The 19,407-nt window shown below is 44.3% G+C and overlaps 1 protein-coding gene across 4 annotated transcripts in view; it reads left to right on the top strand.

Annotated features, from left to right (window-relative positions):
- The window catches only part of LOC106574435 (nck-associated protein 5), a 164,906-nt gene that overhangs the window by 77,785 nt on the left and 67,714 nt on the right, over nt 1-19,407 (top strand). For all 4 annotated transcript variants that reach the window (XR_014380957.1, XM_014150324.3, XM_045697632.2 and 1 more), the window contains 2 exons: nt 628-691; nt 14,842-14,975. Coding sequence is in view for 3 of the 4 variants with exons in the window: in XM_014150324.3 (XP_014005799.3) it covers nt 628-691; nt 14,842-14,975 (198 nt within the window). In the remaining variant the exon portion in view is untranslated. The remainder of the gene's footprint in view (nt 1-627; nt 692-14,841; nt 14,976-19,407) is intronic.

Raw genomic sequence — 19,407 nt, forward strand, 5'->3', positions numbered from 1 at the left:
AGAAATAGAACGCTAGACGCTGTATCTCTATGACTGAGTGGATGTTTATGGTTGTCAATGTGGAATGCTTTTCGTGCTTTTTGTGTGCTATTTTTATCAAGGCGTAAGCTAGTGTGTCTCTGTTTAGTGTGTAGTGTCTAGTTGCTGCCCCCTATACCCTTTCTGTTTGTTGTTTGTTGACGTGTTGGTAAACCACAGTGCTGTTAGCTAGTTGTTTGGCAGAGCACAGTGCATGGAGCACTGACAGAGAGAGGTGACAGACCTGCCTGACTGTGTCCCAATGAAAAACGATCAGCTATTCACTCGTCTCTTGTTCTCTCTCTCTCTCTCTCTCTCTCTCTCTCTCTCTCTCGCTCTCTCTCCTCTCGCGCTCTCTCTTTCTCTCCTCTCGCTCTCTCTTTCCCTTTCTCTCCCTCTCTCTCATTCTCTTTCTTTCCATCTTTCTCTCTCTCTCTCTCTCTCTCTCTCTCTCTCTCTCTCTCTCTCTCGCTCTTTCTCTCTCGCGCTCTCTCTTTCTCTCCTCTCGCTCTCTCTTTCCCTTTCTCTCCCTCTCTCTCATTCTCTTTCTTTCCATCTCTCTCTCTCTTTCTCTCTCTCTCTCTCTCTCTCTCTCTTTCTTTTGTTCAGGGAGAAGCTGGCCGTGGCTCGCCTGCAGAGGGAAGTCGCACGAAGCAAAAGCGAAGGAACAATGGTACTGTTGATGCTGTCTTACACACACACACACACCACACACACACACACACACACACACACACACACACACACACACACACACACACACACACACACACACACACACACCCTTAAACCCACAGCCCACAGTTGTATGCATGCCAGTCCTGCTCGGTCATTGACCAAGGTCACTGAACTGATCATTTTCCTCAACCAAAAACATATATTTACGTTGGGTCTTGCAGCACTTTTCTGGGTGGCAATTCTAGGTCTTGCTCCCATCGCCATGGTATTATCAACCCATATTATGGGACATTAGTGCAGCAGAGTTCAGGGATGACGTCAAATGTAGCGCGTAAGCGCGCACGCACACACACACACACACACACACACACTGTGGTTGTATAACAAGGGGAAAGCAGAACAGGACGCAGAGGGCGTGAGTTGGGTTCGGAATGAGGAGGCCGACAGCGTGACAGAGCAGATACCAGCTGACGCACGGCCTTGGACTCAGCTGTTTACAACTTTAGAACTACGGTAAATTCATTACAGCCCCAAATAGCTTCATAGAAGAGCGCTACGGCAGCAAGCCTAAAGCAGACTTGAGATTTACATACTTTAGGATAGCCACATCTGCAATGCTTTCTCGTAGTGGTCTCGAGCGTTCTAGAAGTCCTCCTGAGAATACCGAGTTAACAGCCTGGGCTCGTAACACTAAAATACAGTAGAATAGACATGGATATGAACACACTACATACTGAATAGAGTGGCTAGCATACGCATCATGACAATGGCCGCATACTGTACATAGCCTTCTTTGTATAGATGGCCCTGTATGGCTTAGTTGGTAAAGCATGGTGCTTGCAATGCCAGGGATGTAGATTCGGACCAGTATGAACAGGTATGCACTTACTACTGTAAGTTGCTCTGGATAAAAACATCTGCTAAGTGACATATAGATATAGATTGTAAGAGAAATGTTTCCTGGAAGCACCCCACTGAGGCAGTGACGTTTTACCATGGAGTCTTCGGAAAACACTCGGATGTTAGTTTGTGACTGTGGAGCACGGCCCTACCCAGTGTATTTATTTCCGCATTGCGGTTCCTGAGGTGCGCTGTAGCCATCGACAAGGTCGTGCGTGACCGTGCAATCAGAGTCACGTTGAGGCTCACTGTAGCCAATTCCACACAGTCACAGCACAAGAGAAGGACGTTCCCACATAGCTCTTATCTCATTGGGAAACTCTGTGTCAGCACCTCGTACTGTACTCAGTCAGACTAAGAGACTGATCAGCCTCTGACCTTAGTGAAGAGCTAGGAGGGAAATATCTACTGCCTGGCTGTGTGTGGCTTTCTCTGAGTACTGCTTCTTCGAGTCATGAGAGTGGATGCCATGCTAATTACAACTCCGGGTGTGTGTGTGAGGAAAGGGGGGGGGGGGGGTGAAAGAGGGATGATTTATCTGTGCCAGACAGGAGGAGGGGAAGGGAGTGGTAAAAGAAGAATGTGGTGTGTGTGTGTGTGTGTGTGTGTGTGTGTGTGTGTGTGTGTGTGTGTGTGTGTGTGTGTGTGTGTGTGTGTGTGTGTGTGTGTGTCTCTGAGCTCCATTTGAAATTGGGATTATCCCTCCTCTTAACCCCCTCTCACACACCCAGGCCTGGGAGATGCTCCTCTCCTCTGGGAGCTCAGGCATGCTCTTTAGGGTCTTTAATAGAAATGAAAAGAGAGGGCTGCATCAGGGAGATCATTGTTAATGTGATGGCAGGGTGAACTAGAAGCACTCTGCCCCTAAGAGTAACCTCCTCACACACACAGACACATAATGATATACAGATACCGACAGACACGCGCACGCACACACACCGCCTCCAGAGGACGACAGATTAAATGGTGTAGACTTTGAAGTGTGCATCTCTGACCCTCCAGTGTCTGATGCCTCCTCTTTAACTAGTTATGCTCTCTTCTCTGCCTTCAGCGTGCAAGAGAGAGAGACAGAGAGAGACTGGTACCCTTGCAGTAATTGAATACTTCCTGGTCCCCTATGTGCCGTAATACTACTGAGTAACAAGCCTTTACTTTAGCTAGTGTTTTAAATTGGGGGGGGGGGGGGGGGGGGGGGGGTTACAGTTACGCAGTACCATGGCAACTGCCAACGACACGGGCCTTAGACTTCTGTATCATTCTTCATTGGGCATTTAAAGTTTGTTATCAGAACTTAAACTACAGGAGTTTGTAAAAAGGTATGTATCAAGCGTCTCAGAATTTAGTTTTTTTATGCTCTTTTGCACACCAGTATTTCTACTTGCACATCCTCATCTTCACATCTATCACTCCAGTGTTAATTGCTAAATTGCTAACTTCCCCACTATGGCCTATTTATTGCCTTACCTCCTTACTTCATTTGCACACACTGTATACAGATGAGGTTAAGATACTGAAGAGTCCCTGTATGATAGACATTACCTATATTCATTGGTTTATTGGTTATAAGGAGATGTTGGTATAGCCATACCTGCCAGGCCTTGAACGTGCTGTTTACTGCTTAAACATTATCTTAAGCCCTGCAGGGTGTTTAATCAGCCAGCCCCACCCAGCCACCTTCCGTTCAAACTCAGTCAGGAAGAAAAACACTGGATCCCCCACAAGGTATTTGATGATGAGCTCTGGTAACTGGTCGTGTTTAGGCTCAGAGTAGGCAGAACACAGGCCCAGTCACTCCAACAAGCGTGGCCTGTCTTTCTCCAGTCAAACCCTCTCATTCAGTACCCAGTCACTGTCCTGTGTGTGGGTTTCCCCTGGAATTCAGAATTCTTCACATCAGAGAGAGAGAGAGAGAGAGAGAGAGAGAGAGAGAGAGAGAGAGAGAGAGAGAGAGATGAGAGAGGAGAGAGAGAGAGAGAGAGAGAGAGAGAGAGAGAGAGAGAGAGAGACGAGTCTCTAATCTAAGCTTGTCCTAGGCAGGATGCTGTGTTTCCAGAGAGATAGAGAGAATGTGTGGCTTCTGAGGTCGCTAGGTGCAGCTGCTTTGGCCGGGCTGGCTGTACATTAAAGGCTCATTTTAAAATGCTGGCTGAGATTATGACCACTGGAAACGGCTGTCTAAACAACGTGGGAAAATAAACGCTGCACTTTGTGTGAAACACGCTTTATTTTCTTTGCCATCTGAGGCACACCATGGTATCACAGCTTAATAGACCCATAATGAAGTGTAGATGCGTACAGCTTTCCTCGACACACACATTCACGCACGTGCAAGTCTACACACACACAACTTTATTTCTCCTTCCTTGATTACTGCATGCGATTCGCTCACGCTTGAATGAAATTCTAGCGAAAGGGATTGAAACATTTTCTCATCAGCATCACATTCAGGCTATTCAACTGTCCCATTTACTCCAAAGGATCCAAATGCACCAGTGGTAATTCATGGGGAAAATGCAAGGTACTGTTACAGATCTGAGTCTTTAAAAGAGATCAGGACAAACATACAGAGCAGTAGGCCAAAGGGATAATAAACCAAAAAAGCGTGCCTATGCATTCTAGCTATAAGCTCTCCGTTAGGGGGAAAAGAAAGAGCGGGATTGCCTAGTGAGTTGAAGTCCTAGAAATAGCATTACTTCTATTCTAGAATAGTGCTGGTATAATAGTATATTTTCATTCTATAGTATTTTTCTTGTATTTCTATGGTTGACGTCTGTGTGGTGGACTGAGGTCTGTGTGGAGACAGCATGGAGATACCTTTGACAGCTGTTTGGAGGATCTTTGACACTGGTGAGGGACTGGGGACTGAGGGGACCGCTGGGGACTCAGGTGCTGTCTCTACAGATTGGGGCTTATCAGCTATGTGCAGGGAGAGAGGGATCCCAGTGATGGCTGTCACCGCTCGTCACCCATCTCAATGTGCGAAACCACTATGGGGACCATCAATGGGATCCCTCTCTCCCATAGTGGTTTCACACATTGAGATGGGTGACGAGCGGTGACAGCCAGGCCTACAGAGCCAGCAGTCTCTGGACGGTGCACATGTGGGGTGGGGGGTTGGGTGGAGTGTATGTGTGTGTGCTTACGTTTCTGTGTGTAAACTCAGCAAAAAAAGATGCGTCCTCTCACTGTCAACTGCGTTTATTTTCAGCAACCGTGTAAATATTTGTATGAACATAAGATTCAACAACTGAGACATAAACTGAACAAGTTCCACAGACATGTGACTAACAGAAATTGAATAATGTGTCCCTGAACAAAGATGGGGGTCAAAATCAAACGTAACAGTCAGTATCTGGTGTGGGCACCAGCAGTGCATCTCCTCCTCATGTACTGCACGAGATTTGCCAGTTCTTGCTGTGAGATGTTACCCCACTCTTCCACCAAGGCACCTGCAAGTTCCCGGACATTTCTGGAGGGAATGGCCCTAGCCCTCACCCTCCGATCCAACAGGTCCCAGACGTGCTCAATGGGATTGAGATCCGGGCTCTTCGCTGGCTATGGCAGAACACTGACATTCCTGTCTTGCAGGAAATCACGCACAGAGCGAGCGGTATGGCTGGTGGCATTGTCATGCTGGAGGGTCATGTCAGGATGAGCCTGCAGGAAGGGTATCACATGAGGGAGGAGGATGTCTTCCCTGTAAAGCACAGCGTTGAGACTGCCCACAATGACAACAAGCTCAGTCCGATGATGCTGTGACACACCGCCCCAGACCATGACAGACCCTCCACCTCCAAATCGATCCCGCTTCAGGGTACTGGCCTCGGTGTAACGCTCATTCCTTCGACGATAAACGCGAATCCGACCATCACCCCTGGTGAGACAAAACTGCCGCTCGTCAGTGAAGAACACTTTTTGCCAGTCCTGTCTGGTCCAGCGATGGTGGGTTTGTGCCCATAGGCGACGTTGTTGCCGGTGATGTCTGGTGAGGACCTGCCTTACAACAGGCCAACAAGCCCTCAGTCCAGCCTCTCTCAGCCTACTGCGGACAGTCTGAGCACTGATGGAGGGATTATGCGTTCCTTGTGTAACTCGGGCAGTTGTTGTTGCCATCCTGTACCTGTCCTGCAGGTGTGATGTTTGGATGTACCGATCCTGTGCAGGTGTTGTTACACGTGGTCTGCCACTGCGAGGACAATCAGCTGTTCATCCTGTCTCCCTGAAGCGCTGTCCTAGGCGTCTCACAGTACGACATTGCAATTTATTGCCCTGGCCACATCTGCAGTCTTCATGCCTCCTTGCATCATGCCTAAGGCATGTTCACGCAGATGAGCAGGGACCCTGGGCATCTTTCTTTTGGTGTTTTTCAGAGTCAGTAGAAAGGCCTCTTTAGTGTCATAGGTTTTCATAACTGTAACCTTAATTTTTATTTCTTTCATTTCACCTTTATTTAACCAGGTAGGCAATTTGAGAACAAGTTCTCATTTACAATTGCAACCTGGCCAAGATAAAGCAAAGCAGTTTGACACATACAACAACACAGAGTTACACATGGAGTAAAACAAACATACAGTCAATAATATAGTAGAAAAATAAGTCTTGATACAAAGAAAGCAAATGAGGTGAGATAAGCGAGGTAAAGGCAAAAAAGGCCATGGTGGCGAGGTAAATACAATATAGCAAGTAAAACACTGGAATGGTAGATTTACAGTGGAAGAAAGTGCAAAGTAGCAAAATAAATAAATACAGTAGGGGAAGAGGTAGATGTTTGGGCTAAATTATAGATGGGCTATGTACAGGTGCAGTAATCTGTGAGCTGCTCTGACAGCTGGTGCTTAAAGCTAGTGAGGGAGATAAGTGTTTCCAGTTTTAGAGATTTTTGTACTTCGTTCCAGTCATTGGCAGCAGAGAACTGGAAGGAGAGGCGGCCGAAAGAGGAATTGGCTTTGGGGTTGACCGGAGAGATATACCTGCTGGAGCGCATGCTATAAGTGGGTGCTGCTATGGTGACCAGCGAGCTGAGATAAGGGGGAACTTTACCTAGCAGGGTCTTGTAGATGACCTGGAGCCAGTGGGTTTGGCGACGAGTATGAAGCGAGGGCCAGCCAACGAGAGCGTACAGGTAATTGCCTACCGTCTGTAAGCTGTTAGTGTCTTAACGACTGTTCCACAGGTGCATGTTCATTAATTGTTTATGGTTCATTGAACACGCATGGGAAACAGTCTTTAAACCCTTTACAATGAAGATCTGTGAAGTTATTTGGATTTTTACGAATTGTCTTTGCAAAACAGGGTCCTGAAAAAGGGACATTTATTTCTTTGCTGAGTTGATGTGTTTGTATGTGCTTACGTTTCTCTGTGTGTGTGTGTGTGTGTGTGTGTGTGTGTGTGTGTGTGTGTGGGCGCGTGTGTGTGTGAGTGTGCTTACGTTTCTGTGTGATTGTGTGTATGTGCTTACGTTTCTGTGTGTGTGTGTGTGTGTGTGTGTGTGTGTGTGTGTGTGTGTGTGTGTGTGTGTGTGTGTGTGTGTGTGTGTGTGTGTGTGTGTGTGTGTGTGTGTGTGTGTGTGTGTGTGCGCGTGTGTGCGCGTGTGAGTGTGCTTACGTTTCTGTGTGATTGTGTGTATGTGTTTACGTTTCTGTGTGTTTGTGTGTGTTCTTTGTGTGTGTGTGTGTGTGCCTCTCTCTCTTTGTGTCTGTCTGTCTTTCTCCCTCTCTCTTTCTCTTTCTATTTCTGTGTGTGGATGGACAGGGTGTGGGTCCCTTGGCAATGATAAATGGGCCACTCATACGGTTTACCATATCCCGGGGTGTGTGTATGCTGTACATCCGCAGTTGCTGCCTGCGTGAGAGCAATAGCCAGGCTCTAATGTAATGGTTGGCCCTGCATGATAATTGAATTTATGGACTCCCCAGGGATCTGTAGGGCAGTGATTTCTAGGGAATAGCATGAGGTTCGGTTTACACCATCCTCTGTATTTCAAAGATAAGTATTCTTTTAGCAAAAGGCCATGTTCAAGAATATAATCATATTTTATACTGCAATTTAAATATGGATATTATGGTAATTGTTCTCTGCTCAACGTACCAAGGGCAGAGCTACTACTAAGAACCTGCCAGAAATTAAATTGTTATTGAGAAAATTAATTGTTTCAATGCAATTGGGCTAAAAGAGTAAAGGCACTTCAGGCAAAAATGCTACATGACATGCTACTTTTTAAAGCATTTTGTTGTTGTTGTCATAATAGAAGGTACCTGTATTCTGCATTGTTGTGAACACACATTGTTTAGCCTACAGTTTGCTTGTCAGACAAATCCCCTTGTTACACTTTTTCCAGCAGAATCCAGGCTGGTCAATATACTGCCAGCCTGGCAGGCAGGCAGGCAGACAGGCAGACAGTAAACTGCATGTATTATTGATGAAGGAGGAGGAACCTGCATGGTGCTTTGTGTCCCTGATGTTTGTGTTGCAGTACTGGGCCAAGGAGATATCCTCCAGACCTTTGATTCAGCGAGAGCCTCCCAGCCTCATACTGAGGTGCACTGTGTAATGAAGAGATTATAGAGTGAGAGAGGGACACACACACACACACACACACACACACACACACACACACACACACACACACACACACACACACACACACACACACACACACACACCCTCTCTCCCCACCCCATCAGCCCCAAACACACACACACACACACACACACCCTCTCTCCCCACCCCATCAGCCCCACACACACACGCGCGCGCGCACACACGCACACTTGCACACACACACACACACATTCACTGATAATATTGCACAGACTACAGCTTGTGCACAATGTGGCCTTGAGAGACGCAGTCGTCTCTAATTAATTTAAAATCTCCTCCGGATCATGGAGGGGTATCAGGGGGTTACGGAAGGTCTAGTAATTCACTACTGAGAACCCTGTCTGTCTGTCCCTTATGAATAAATGACAACACAATGTTGTAGAATTACACAGCCATGCTAGGACTGTGTCTAGTGCAACGGGGTTACTATAACATGGAGCAATCAAGCCCAGGTACATATGCTGTATAATATGACAGAGACATGATTTGAAGTTATGATTCTGTTTATACCATATGTATATATTTCCCTAATGATAGATCGTATGCATACACCCAGCTCCAAATGCCATGCCTTGTTTTACAAGGGTTGGGTTAAATGAGGAAGACACATTTCGGTTGAATTGCATTCAGTTGTGCAACTGACTAGGCAGTCCAATGTTTCACTTTTCACTGAACAATGCTGTAGTAATATTTGGATGAAATCACTAGCCTTGCTTATTTCCCCACCGTGACCTTCCCAGGTAATAGCATGATAATCCCATTGAGTTCAATGTTAATCCTGAATACCAAGCTACAATCCCTAGGCAGAGCCACTTGCTAAACCTTGATGAGTCAGCAGAATCATGAAGCATCTCATCTGGCAGATTATATGACTGATAAGAGTAAAGGAGGAGACATTAAATGTGACAAAACCCCAGTACAGTATTATAAATGTTGTACGATCAGTTTTTCCTTTTAGATCACAATTAATAAGATTATATGGACAAGTAGGACTTGATCCTAGACCAGCACCTCCTACTCTGAGACACTTTGTGAATATGGGCCTTGACAGTTTTCTTAGGAAGAGAAGGCCATCTACAGGACAGAGAGGGAAGAACATCAGTGAAGCCAGTCTACTACCGTGCAAGCTAATCATAATCAGAGGTATATCCTTTTTTAGTCACTTGAGACATCAAAGTAAATGTTGCTTTAGAAAGAATGCTTATGCTAGTTTTTCTACTGATTGCCTGAACAGTTTTTCTCACATCGAGTTGATCCTCCTTTTGAAAAGACTGAACGTTGTCTAGTCTAGCTGCAGCTAAATGTAAGTGGTTGGTTTTTAGCACGTTAGTGTATGCTTTCAATTATCAGGCTTGCTATCACTGGGCAAGGCCAATTGCCAAACGCACATAAAATCTGTGGACAGTAAATACTTCAGCTGTGAAATACTGTAATGTCTGGCTAGGATTTTCTGGCAACGTACAGATATCTTAAAGTAGGATTTAACGGTTCTGTGCCTTGTTAAATGGCAGAAATTATACATTGAACAAAAGCAGAAGACTGCTTTTAATATAATGTATGCTGTTATAAGTGTGTTGTTACTGAAGCTCTTGGCAAGGCTTAGTATGAAGACGCATGGGATGCGTTCCAAATGGCACCCTATTCCCTGTGTAGTGCACTACTTTTGACCACGGACCTTAGGGAGATTATCGAGTAGTATGTAGGGAATAGGGTGTCATTTGCAGTTAAGTTTGAGGCAAATTTGCCCTTTGTATATGGAGGTGATATTCACATACAGTAAACATCTTTAGGCAATTAGTGTGGGTATTTGAACAATCGGTCGACACATTTTTGATGTAAAGTAATTTAAGTTGCAATAAGTCCAGTACAATTTACCTTTAATTTTCTGATTTGAGATGTTTTTGTTTTTTGAACTGTGCCTGTGTTTAAACCTGTTTATGTTAGAGTTGTCTCATTTTATGATAGAAAACCCATCCCTTTTGAAAGAGCAAAGGTCTAATTTCACTAAACTTTCAAAAACGATTACTTCAACTCATGTTCAGTTGTTCAACTCCGGTCTAACTAGTCGTGGTAAAGGAACTCGTTTGGGTTTGGTCCCGGTTGCAGCTAGGTCCAGCTCTAACTTGGCACCACCCCTGCGACTGTGGGTTTATGTTCCTGTAGCAGCGTGTTATTTACGGCAGGCATTACGTGTGATGGAGAGGCTCCCTGGTGCGCCACATAGTAGCCCTGGGTTTACGGCCGTGTTGAAGAACTGGGGGTGGTTTCAGTTGTGAATAGGGTTTAATGTGGTCTGCTCAACTGCTTCAGCGAATGAAAAGCGTTGTTGGGAAGAATTTGGGCCAAGTCACAGAGTTAGAGTGAAACATGGTTATTTATTGGATGGCTTCATCTCTAACACACTGGGCTCACAACTGAAGGAGCCAAGAGGTTTCCCCCCCCCCCCCCCTTGGGAAAAAAAGTTTTTGTCATTGTTTTGTATTTAATTAATACTTTTTTTTGGTCTGGAAATGGCCCTGGATGTGGTGTTGCAGTAGTGTGGGCCACTTTTTCCATTCAGTGTTACTTTGTCTTTCTCTTTTAGAGATGGCATTTTTTTTCATTGTAGTCATTTAGAAGACACTCTTATCCAGAGCAACTTACATTCATCTTAAGACAACCATATATCTCAGTCATAGTAAGTACATTTTTACTCAATAAAGCAGCTGTGTGAGTGTTACGCACCTTTGGGGGAGGAAGTGGTACGAGGAGGGGTGCTGTGGGATTATTTAAGATACTCTTTGAAGAAGTAGGGTTTCAAATGTAGTGTCAAGGAGTAGGGTAATAGTGACTATGTGTAGGGTATAGGGTTGAATTGGTATTCACACTAACCATTAGTGTCTGGGGTAGGGTATAGGGGTTGATTTGGTATTCACACTAACCATTAGTAGTGTCTAGGGGTAGGGTATAGGGGTTGATTTGGTATTCACATTAACCATTAGTAGTGTCTAAGTGTAGGATATAGGGGTTGATTTGGTATTCACACGAACCATTAGTAGTGTCTAGGGGTAGGGTATAGGGGTTGATTTGGTATTCACTCTAACCATTAGTAGTGTCTAGGGGTAGGGTATAGGGGTTGATTTGATATTCACACTAACCATTAGTAGTGTCTAGGGGTAGGGTATAGGGGTTGATTTGGTATTCACACTAACCATTAGTAGTGTCTAGGGGTAGGGTATAGGGGTTGATTTGGTATTCACATTAACCATTAGTAGTGTCTAGGGGTAGGGTATAGGGGTTGATTTGGTATTCACATTAACCATTAGTAGTGTCTAGGGGTAGGGTATAGGGGTTGATTTGATGTACAGTTACATAGGTAGTTTGATTTGAGAGTAATACAGAGTTGTTATATTAAGGCCTACATAGTATATATGGAGGTTTGAAATGTGTCATTCATGTGGTAAGGGCCCTGGTTTGTGTTACAGTAGGCTCCTTCGTTAGTTCCTCTCCTGTATGCTGCTTGAGCAATTGTGTTGTTCAATAGCCACTAGATGGCCCTGCAGTACTTGTCTTGTGAAATTGTCCGTCTTGGTTACCATGCAATGGACAACCTAATGAACAAGATCTTGGTAGTGTTGCATATTTCAGAAATAACATAATAATGATGATTAAAGAACTTTGTTCATTATCACTTTTTAAAATGAACTCATGTTTTATGTGTGAAAGCCACGAAGGTAAATATTTTATACCTGTATATCTTTTTAACAGAGGTGAAGGAAAGGCCATACTTTGTTTGCTCTAAGGCTCTATTCCTCATGGAGTGTTGAACTAGTTGATTTTGGACAAGGTTATTCACTCAGTTACAGTGACTAAGCACTTTATATATAATGGTCTACCAATGTATTTATTATTCAGCACCTTTTAGTCTTTCTATTCAGATGCAGTCTCTAACGGACCTTGTTCAGGACAACAGTACAGAGAACAGAAGGAAGTCAGAAGATGGGAGTCATGTGCTTTCATAACACGTCTGTATAGTGAGACGTCTGTATAGTGAGACGTCTGTATAGTGAGACGTCCACATAGTGAGACGACCGTATAGTGAGACGACCGTATAGTGAGACGTCCGTATAGTGAGACGTCCGTATAGTGAGACGTCCGTATAGTGAGACGTCCGTATAGTGAGACGTCCGCATAGTGAGACGTCCGCATAGTGAGACGTCCGCTTAGTGAGACGTCCGCTTAGTGAGACGTCCGTATAGTGAGACGTCCGTGATAGTGAGACGTCCGTATAGTGAGACGTCCGTATAGTGAGACGTCCGTATAGTGAGACGTTCGTATAGTGAGACGTCCGTATAGTGAGACGTCCGCATAGTGAGACGTCCGTATAGTGAGACGTCCGCATAGTGAGACGTCCGCATAGTGAGACGTCCGCATAGTGAGACGTCCGTATAGTGAGACGTCCGTATAGTGAGACGTCCGTATAGTGAGACGTCCGTATAGTGAGACGTCCGTATAGTGAGACGTCCGCATAGTGAGACGTCCGCATAGTGAGACGTCCGCATAGTGAGACGTCCGTATAGTGAGACGTCCGTATAGTGAGACGTCCGTATAGTGAGACGTCCATATAGTACTATAATACATTGTTAAGACAGCCATATATATAGTCAACTTCCCATGGCCTTGTAGTCTATGTTGAAGCATCCACTACAATGTTCACTGTGAATGACACATATGATGAAATGTGCATTACACCCTCTATTGTAAGACAGCCATAGTCAGCTACCCATGGCCTTGGTGGCTATTTGCTGTGTAGGAGGCAGGTAGCGTAGCATTTGGACCAGTAACCGAAAAGTTGCTGGTTAGAATCCCTGAGCCAACAAGGTGGAAATAATCGACCATTCTGCCCTTGAGCAAGGCAGTTTAACCCCCAACAACAAAAGTTCCGGGCGCCGATGATGTCGATTTTACGGCAGCCCCCGCACCTCTCTGAGTCAGAGGGGTTGGGTTAAATGCGGAAGACACATTTTGGTTGAATGCATTCAGCTGTGCAACTGACTAGGTATCCCCTTTTCTTTCCTTCCTTTTGAGGCATCCCTTATAGCCTTCACTGTGAATGAGATATATCATGGAATGTCCATGAAACATAATATAAAGAACGGTTATCAGTATCTGCATTATTCGAGGCACGATTTTCCTTTGCTATGATCCCAGCCCCTAATATTGTACTGTATGTTATAGTGTTCAAGTGAAGAGGAAATGTCCAATTTCCTCTTCACTTCAGTTTGCTCCTCAATTCATGCACATTAGTTGGAGAGCAAGGTAGTGGCAGTGTTCCTTTCACTTTGTACCATTATTGTGTTCAACACAGTGTCAAGGCCTCTCTTTTTTTTTTACCAGAAGTAAACAACCTTATCTTTTGGCAAGCGTATTACACCCTAGACAGAGGGAGATGGTTGAGTGGTTAAACCTACTGTACGGCTAAGAGGCTTACCCAGCATGCAGTGATCAATAGTTACATCTGTCACTTACTGTAACTAATTTCGCCATATGGAGACAGATTATAGGCAAGTTGGTGCACTAATTTTCCCCATATCATGTTTTCAGTTTTACAGTATCTTCAAGTGAAAACCCCAAACTCAACCAGCTTGTGGAAGTTTAGATGTAAAGCAGGCAGTGTTTGGCCCCATAAAAATTTACCGCAGAACCCCAACATTATCTTTGACGTGAAACTTCTTCCTTGATTTGGTCAGACAGGAAGGCAGGCAGGCCGCATAGCCTTTGAAGTGTAGAATCTGAACCAAGGACAGTTTTTTCTTTGGAGTAACTTCTGAGGCTTCAGGACATAGTTCATGTCCAATTAGGATGTCATAGAGAAAAAAAAAAGAATGTTCAGAAGATTTTCTGCTTTTAGAGACTCTATAGCAAAAGTTGATCATCTTTCAGCAGTGAGCCTGCAGTGGAGTCTTTCCAAACCATGTTTAGTAAAGACAGCATTAGTGCAGTTGTTATCCACTGTGATTCTGGCAGCAGGGTTTAAGTGAGTGTACAAAACATTAAGGACACCTGCTCTTTCCATGACATAGACTGCCCAGGATAATCCAGTTGAAAGCTATGATCCCTTATTGATGTCACTTGTTAAATCCACTTCAGTAGGTGTAGGTGAAGGGGAGGAGACAGGTTAAAGAAGGATTTTTAAGCCTTGATACACAATCCATGTCTCAATTGTATCAGGGTTAGGTCAGCAGGGTTCAAGATTGAATTTATTACCACAGCTGCAATAGGACTGCTGGTTGCCTTACAATTGTACATTTGAATAAACATTTTTGTTTTATTACAGTGCAGGGTGCTGCATTACACTGGGTATCCATTTTGTGCCATGGCAACTGGGATGGCTTTAGGAACTCTAGTTAGATGGTATGGTTCTCCTGAACTGTAGAATTACACATGCACTGCTGAAATAGATGTTATGACATAGATGTTATGACATAGATGTTATGACATAGATGTTATGACATAGATATTATGACATAGATATTATGAAATGGATATTTGTAGATACTCAGATTTTAGTCTGTTGCTGGTGGCTTTTCTATCTCTCTACCTGTGTTGGCTGGTAACAACACCTACTAAAACCAGCAGCTAACCTGACTGTCCTTTTCCCCACAGCGACAAAAGCTGATTCATGTCCTAGAGGAAGAGCGACGCCTGCGATTGGACAGTGAGAAGCGGCTTCGGGAGGTGACGGACGAGTCGGAGCTGGGCCGAGCGCAGATGGTTTCGCTACAGCAACACTTCTCCAGGTAACACGCAGCCCATATGCACGCAAGCGCGCACACACACAGTCTTGTGCAGCTAACCTTGTGGGGACATACAATTCAGTCCCATTCAAAATCCTATTTTCCCTACCTTAACCTTAACCCCAAAACCTAACCATAACCCTAAACCAAACCCTAGTACCTAACCCTAACCCAAAACCTAATTCTAACCCCAACACTATTCTAACCTTAACCCTAAACCCCCTAGAAATAGCATTTGACCTGGTGGGGATTTTGCACCCCCCCCACACACACACACACACACACACACACCGCCGTCCCATGCGCCATGACAACAGACCAGTAGGCGCCACCAGCTTACACAGTAGCATGACACAGGTCAGACACAAACTATATAGGCCTAGATACATTCTGTGCATGCTACCATCAGATTGCACTGCTGTACCCATTGATGTAATGCCAAAGACTTTAATGCAAAAGACTTTGCCACAGGTTTCAAACTAGGAGCCAATTTTAATTTACACCCCCAAAAATTACACTGTCTTTGGTTCATTAGCCGTCTCTGTTTTAAATCTTTTGTGGCGAGAAATCGTTATTGCAGTCCATTTGCCCTCTTAACTTTCTCCACTTCAGTGGAGAATATAGACCTATCTCTTGGTGTATTACTTCATCAGTCAACCTTGACTGTATTGAAAGACACATTTTTATCTCTCCAACATTTAAAATGAAGGAAGGAGGAAGTCTTTGTCAGTTCTCTGACCGTGAATAATGACTACTGCTTCGAGACTCCATTTCCCCCTTACTATATGGTCATTTTCTTCTTACTATAGGCTCATTGAGGTGTGACAGTATGTAAAATAATTCACTACTCAGCACCACTCAGCTCGGGAACTGATGTCATAATTAGGAGATAGTCATTCAATGCACTGCCTTACGAGAATAACCCGTGGATTTTTATAATGAGCGCTTATCTTCCCATTTTAAATTGGGTGAGAAAATCTGTCATATTAAAAAAGTCTGACCTTGTAACTGAAGTTAGTTGTCTGGAGTTAGTTGCGCAGAATGACCTCTAAACATGGTGGGTCGTCATAGTCATTGTTGTCATGTAGTGTTTAACTATGGTACAAGTCCAGCTATGGTACAAGTCCAGCTATGGTACAAGTCCAACTACGGTACAAGTCCATCTATGGTACAAGTCCAGCTATGGTATTAGTGTTTCTTCTCTAAGTTTTGCAGGTAGCCTAGTGGTTAGAGTTTTGGACTAGTAACCGAAAGGTTGCAAAATCGAATCCCTGAGCTGACAAGGTAAAAATCTGTCATTCTGCCCCTGAACAAGGCAGTTAACCCACTGTTCCTAGGCCGTCATTGAAAATAAGAATTTGTTCTTAACTGACTTGCCTAGTTAAATAAAATGTTAAAAAATGAAAATAAATGAGTATTGTAAGAAATCTGATGTTCTTAAGACCGCAAACTGCTCTCCCAAGGGTGTTTGTGGGCCAGTGGTTACTGTCGCTGCCCTTGGTCAAGGCGACTGGAGTTCAAGCATCCCCCAAATCGCAACAATGATGTCAGAAGTGGGATTCGAACCCATGCCTCCAAGGATGTGTTCCAGTGTAGTGGCTATTATGGCAACTCGCCCACTTCACTCAACCGCATTCACAACTGCGTTGATGGCTAACACACTGCAATGCACATCAATTAAACGTTCCTTAACTTAGAACCCAATAATTCTATATGTTGTCAAACTTAATGGACTAGTAGTTGTTAAACAGTCAGCATGGGACATTGTCATTCCAGCCCACGAGCTCAACATACCCATGCCCCACAACTCTGTATCATGTTCAGCCTTGGCTGTGGCATTCTGTCACCATATATCTATATGCGTATCCATCAACATATTCATTCTGTCGCGGAATTACTTTATCCATGTGGGCGTACCGTGTAGATCAGATTTTGCAGTCAGCACAGACAACACAGTCTGCTCAGACTTGCTATTGTGTGCCTGTATAGTAGCTAGCTGTCCCCCCCCCCCCCCCCCCCATATGGAATAATGCCTGAGGAATCAGGCACAGATCATTCAACACAGAAATCGAATAAAAGTCAGTGAGCGGGGGAGACATCGTATTTTGTTTACATAAGTGCCTGTCTCCAGTCTTTGTCCCTATTCATATCGCCCTTCCCTGACTGACTCAGTTATGTCTGCCATCACTCTGATCCCCAATCAGTGACTGACTCAACCAGCCATAGCCTTACTATGTGTTCTGTCACATCATCCAGACTCCAGGCTGATCTCAGATCTGTTTATATTCTGGGCTATCGCTGGCGTGGACCAATGAATCAGCTGATAGCGTTAGCATAACGACGTCCGATGTCCCAGAGCCCGAATAAGCGAGGCAGGCTAGACTGGGTGTGCATGTGTGTGTGTGTAGGGGGAAATATATTAGGCTTATCTGTGATTGGGTCCTGCTCTAGTCCCTTTGTGACAGATGCTTCCGTCGCCGGGCGGTTGCCTCTCTCCAGACTGATTGTTCTTATTGGCTGTGACTCCTGTGGATGACTGCATGCCTCCTCGGCCCCTAGAGTGTGGAAGAACAATGTAGACGGGGATTCCATTATGTCCTTATAATGCTCAGCGAAAAGAGACCTTCCCACCACACTGAACACTATAGGAGATGAAGTGCTTGGCATTGCTCAACTGGTGTAATTCTTCCTGTATTGCTCATTGTCAGTGGTGGTGGATGATAGTAATTTCAACAGGCAATGCTAGAAATGTGTTTCTTTGTCATTGTATTGCTCTTGTTTCTGTACCTTTTAGCGCCTATTAAAGGAGGTTTCTCTGCAGTGACAGGACATAGAGGAGATAAACGGGTTTAGAGAGACTCAGTTGCTTGTTGAATACATAATGTTTGTTTTTGTATGTTGGAGTGTCTGGCTGTGTTGGTGGGTTCGGGTGTGGGTGCGTGTTTGTGTGTGTGTGCTTGTGTGTTTATTGGGTACATGTGTGTGCATATATGCGGGTGTGTGTGTGTGTGTGTGTGTGTGTGTGTGTGTGTGTGTGTGTGTGTGTGTGTGTGCCTGGCCTCTCATTGGATTATTATGTTTACATGAGAGCCAGTAATGTGTGGTGGTGGTTGCAGTGGCAGATGGGACATCTGTGTGGTCACTTTAATTATGAGCTTACCAGCCAGCAAACCAGTCAGTCAGCAGGCTGCTCACACTGTCTTCAGCCTGAACCTTTGACCCACTTGATAATGCCAGCTCTGCACTCTTAAGTCACTGACATACACACACACACACACACACACACACACACATACACACACACACACACACACATTGTGTGTAGTGCTTAGTTCAGGATGATTGAGAATATTGTGCAATCCAATTGTGGCATTATTTCATTACTATATTGTTACCTGCATTATTACTTGCAATCCCACTAAAATCTGATTCTCCAGTGAAATAATCTTCCATTGTACCTGTTTCTTTGGTTGTCAAGGATAGAACCTATGTGCCCTGCATACATCTAGGCAACACATATCCTACGTCCCAAATGGCACCCTATTCCCTATATAATGCACTACTTTTGACTAGAGCCCTATTGTCCCTGCTTGAAAGTAGTGAACTATATAGGGAATATGGTGCCATTTTGGATGCAGACATAGCCACCTTTCATTTCTCATCAAAAGAGAATAGCCTCATCCCATGAATGTGTGCTCATAGATAATATCCAGGAATTATGGAGGTTGACATTTCATCTCTTCGGGTGTTTTCACACTTGGCCCCTTTGAGACAATTTTTGCCAACTTTTTGTGTGCAGTGTGAACACTCCGAAGGAAATCAGACCCCTCAAAAGTGCCCCTGAAGCAAACCCGAACTGAGACCAGTTCGGGTTTCAGTTCGGTTCCTGGCCGGTTCCCTTTTTTAGGGCAGTGTGAAAAACAAAGCTCCCCAGGTTCGCTTCTCATTATTCCAGCACCACACACTAGACTACTGCAACACCGCTTCCTCTGACATAACCCCTCACATTGGTTCCACAAAAGATAACGATGACGTGTAGGTTCGCAGAAAAAAAACGTGTTGTTTTTGGATATTGATTAGCGATGCACAGACATTACAACATTTGTGTGGAGTTTTGTACTGACACGATGTTCAGATAATTTCTTTGCAATATGTGGTATAAAGGCTGAGAGCCTTGTAAACTGTCTATTCGATTATGGGGTTTGAATAGTGTAGGAAGGCAACAACATATTTGGTGAATCAATGCTAACTCTTAAAGGGGCTTTGACTGTACTATTTTCAATTACAGCATTATTTAATCTGCAGTTATTATTCTGCTATTTATTCTGTTATCAATAATATATTCATGTTATTATCTTCTGATCATTATTATTATGCCTCATATTTGAAATAAATGCAGTCTATTAGCTTCCAAAATGTGAGTAGGTATATCTAG

The sequence above is a fragment of the Salmo salar genome, chromosome 16 (assembly GCF_965601325.2).
Source record: "Salmo salar chromosome 16, fSalSal1, whole genome shotgun sequence".
Classification (NCBI taxonomy): Eukaryota; Metazoa; Chordata; class Actinopteri; order Salmoniformes; family Salmonidae; genus Salmo; species Salmo salar.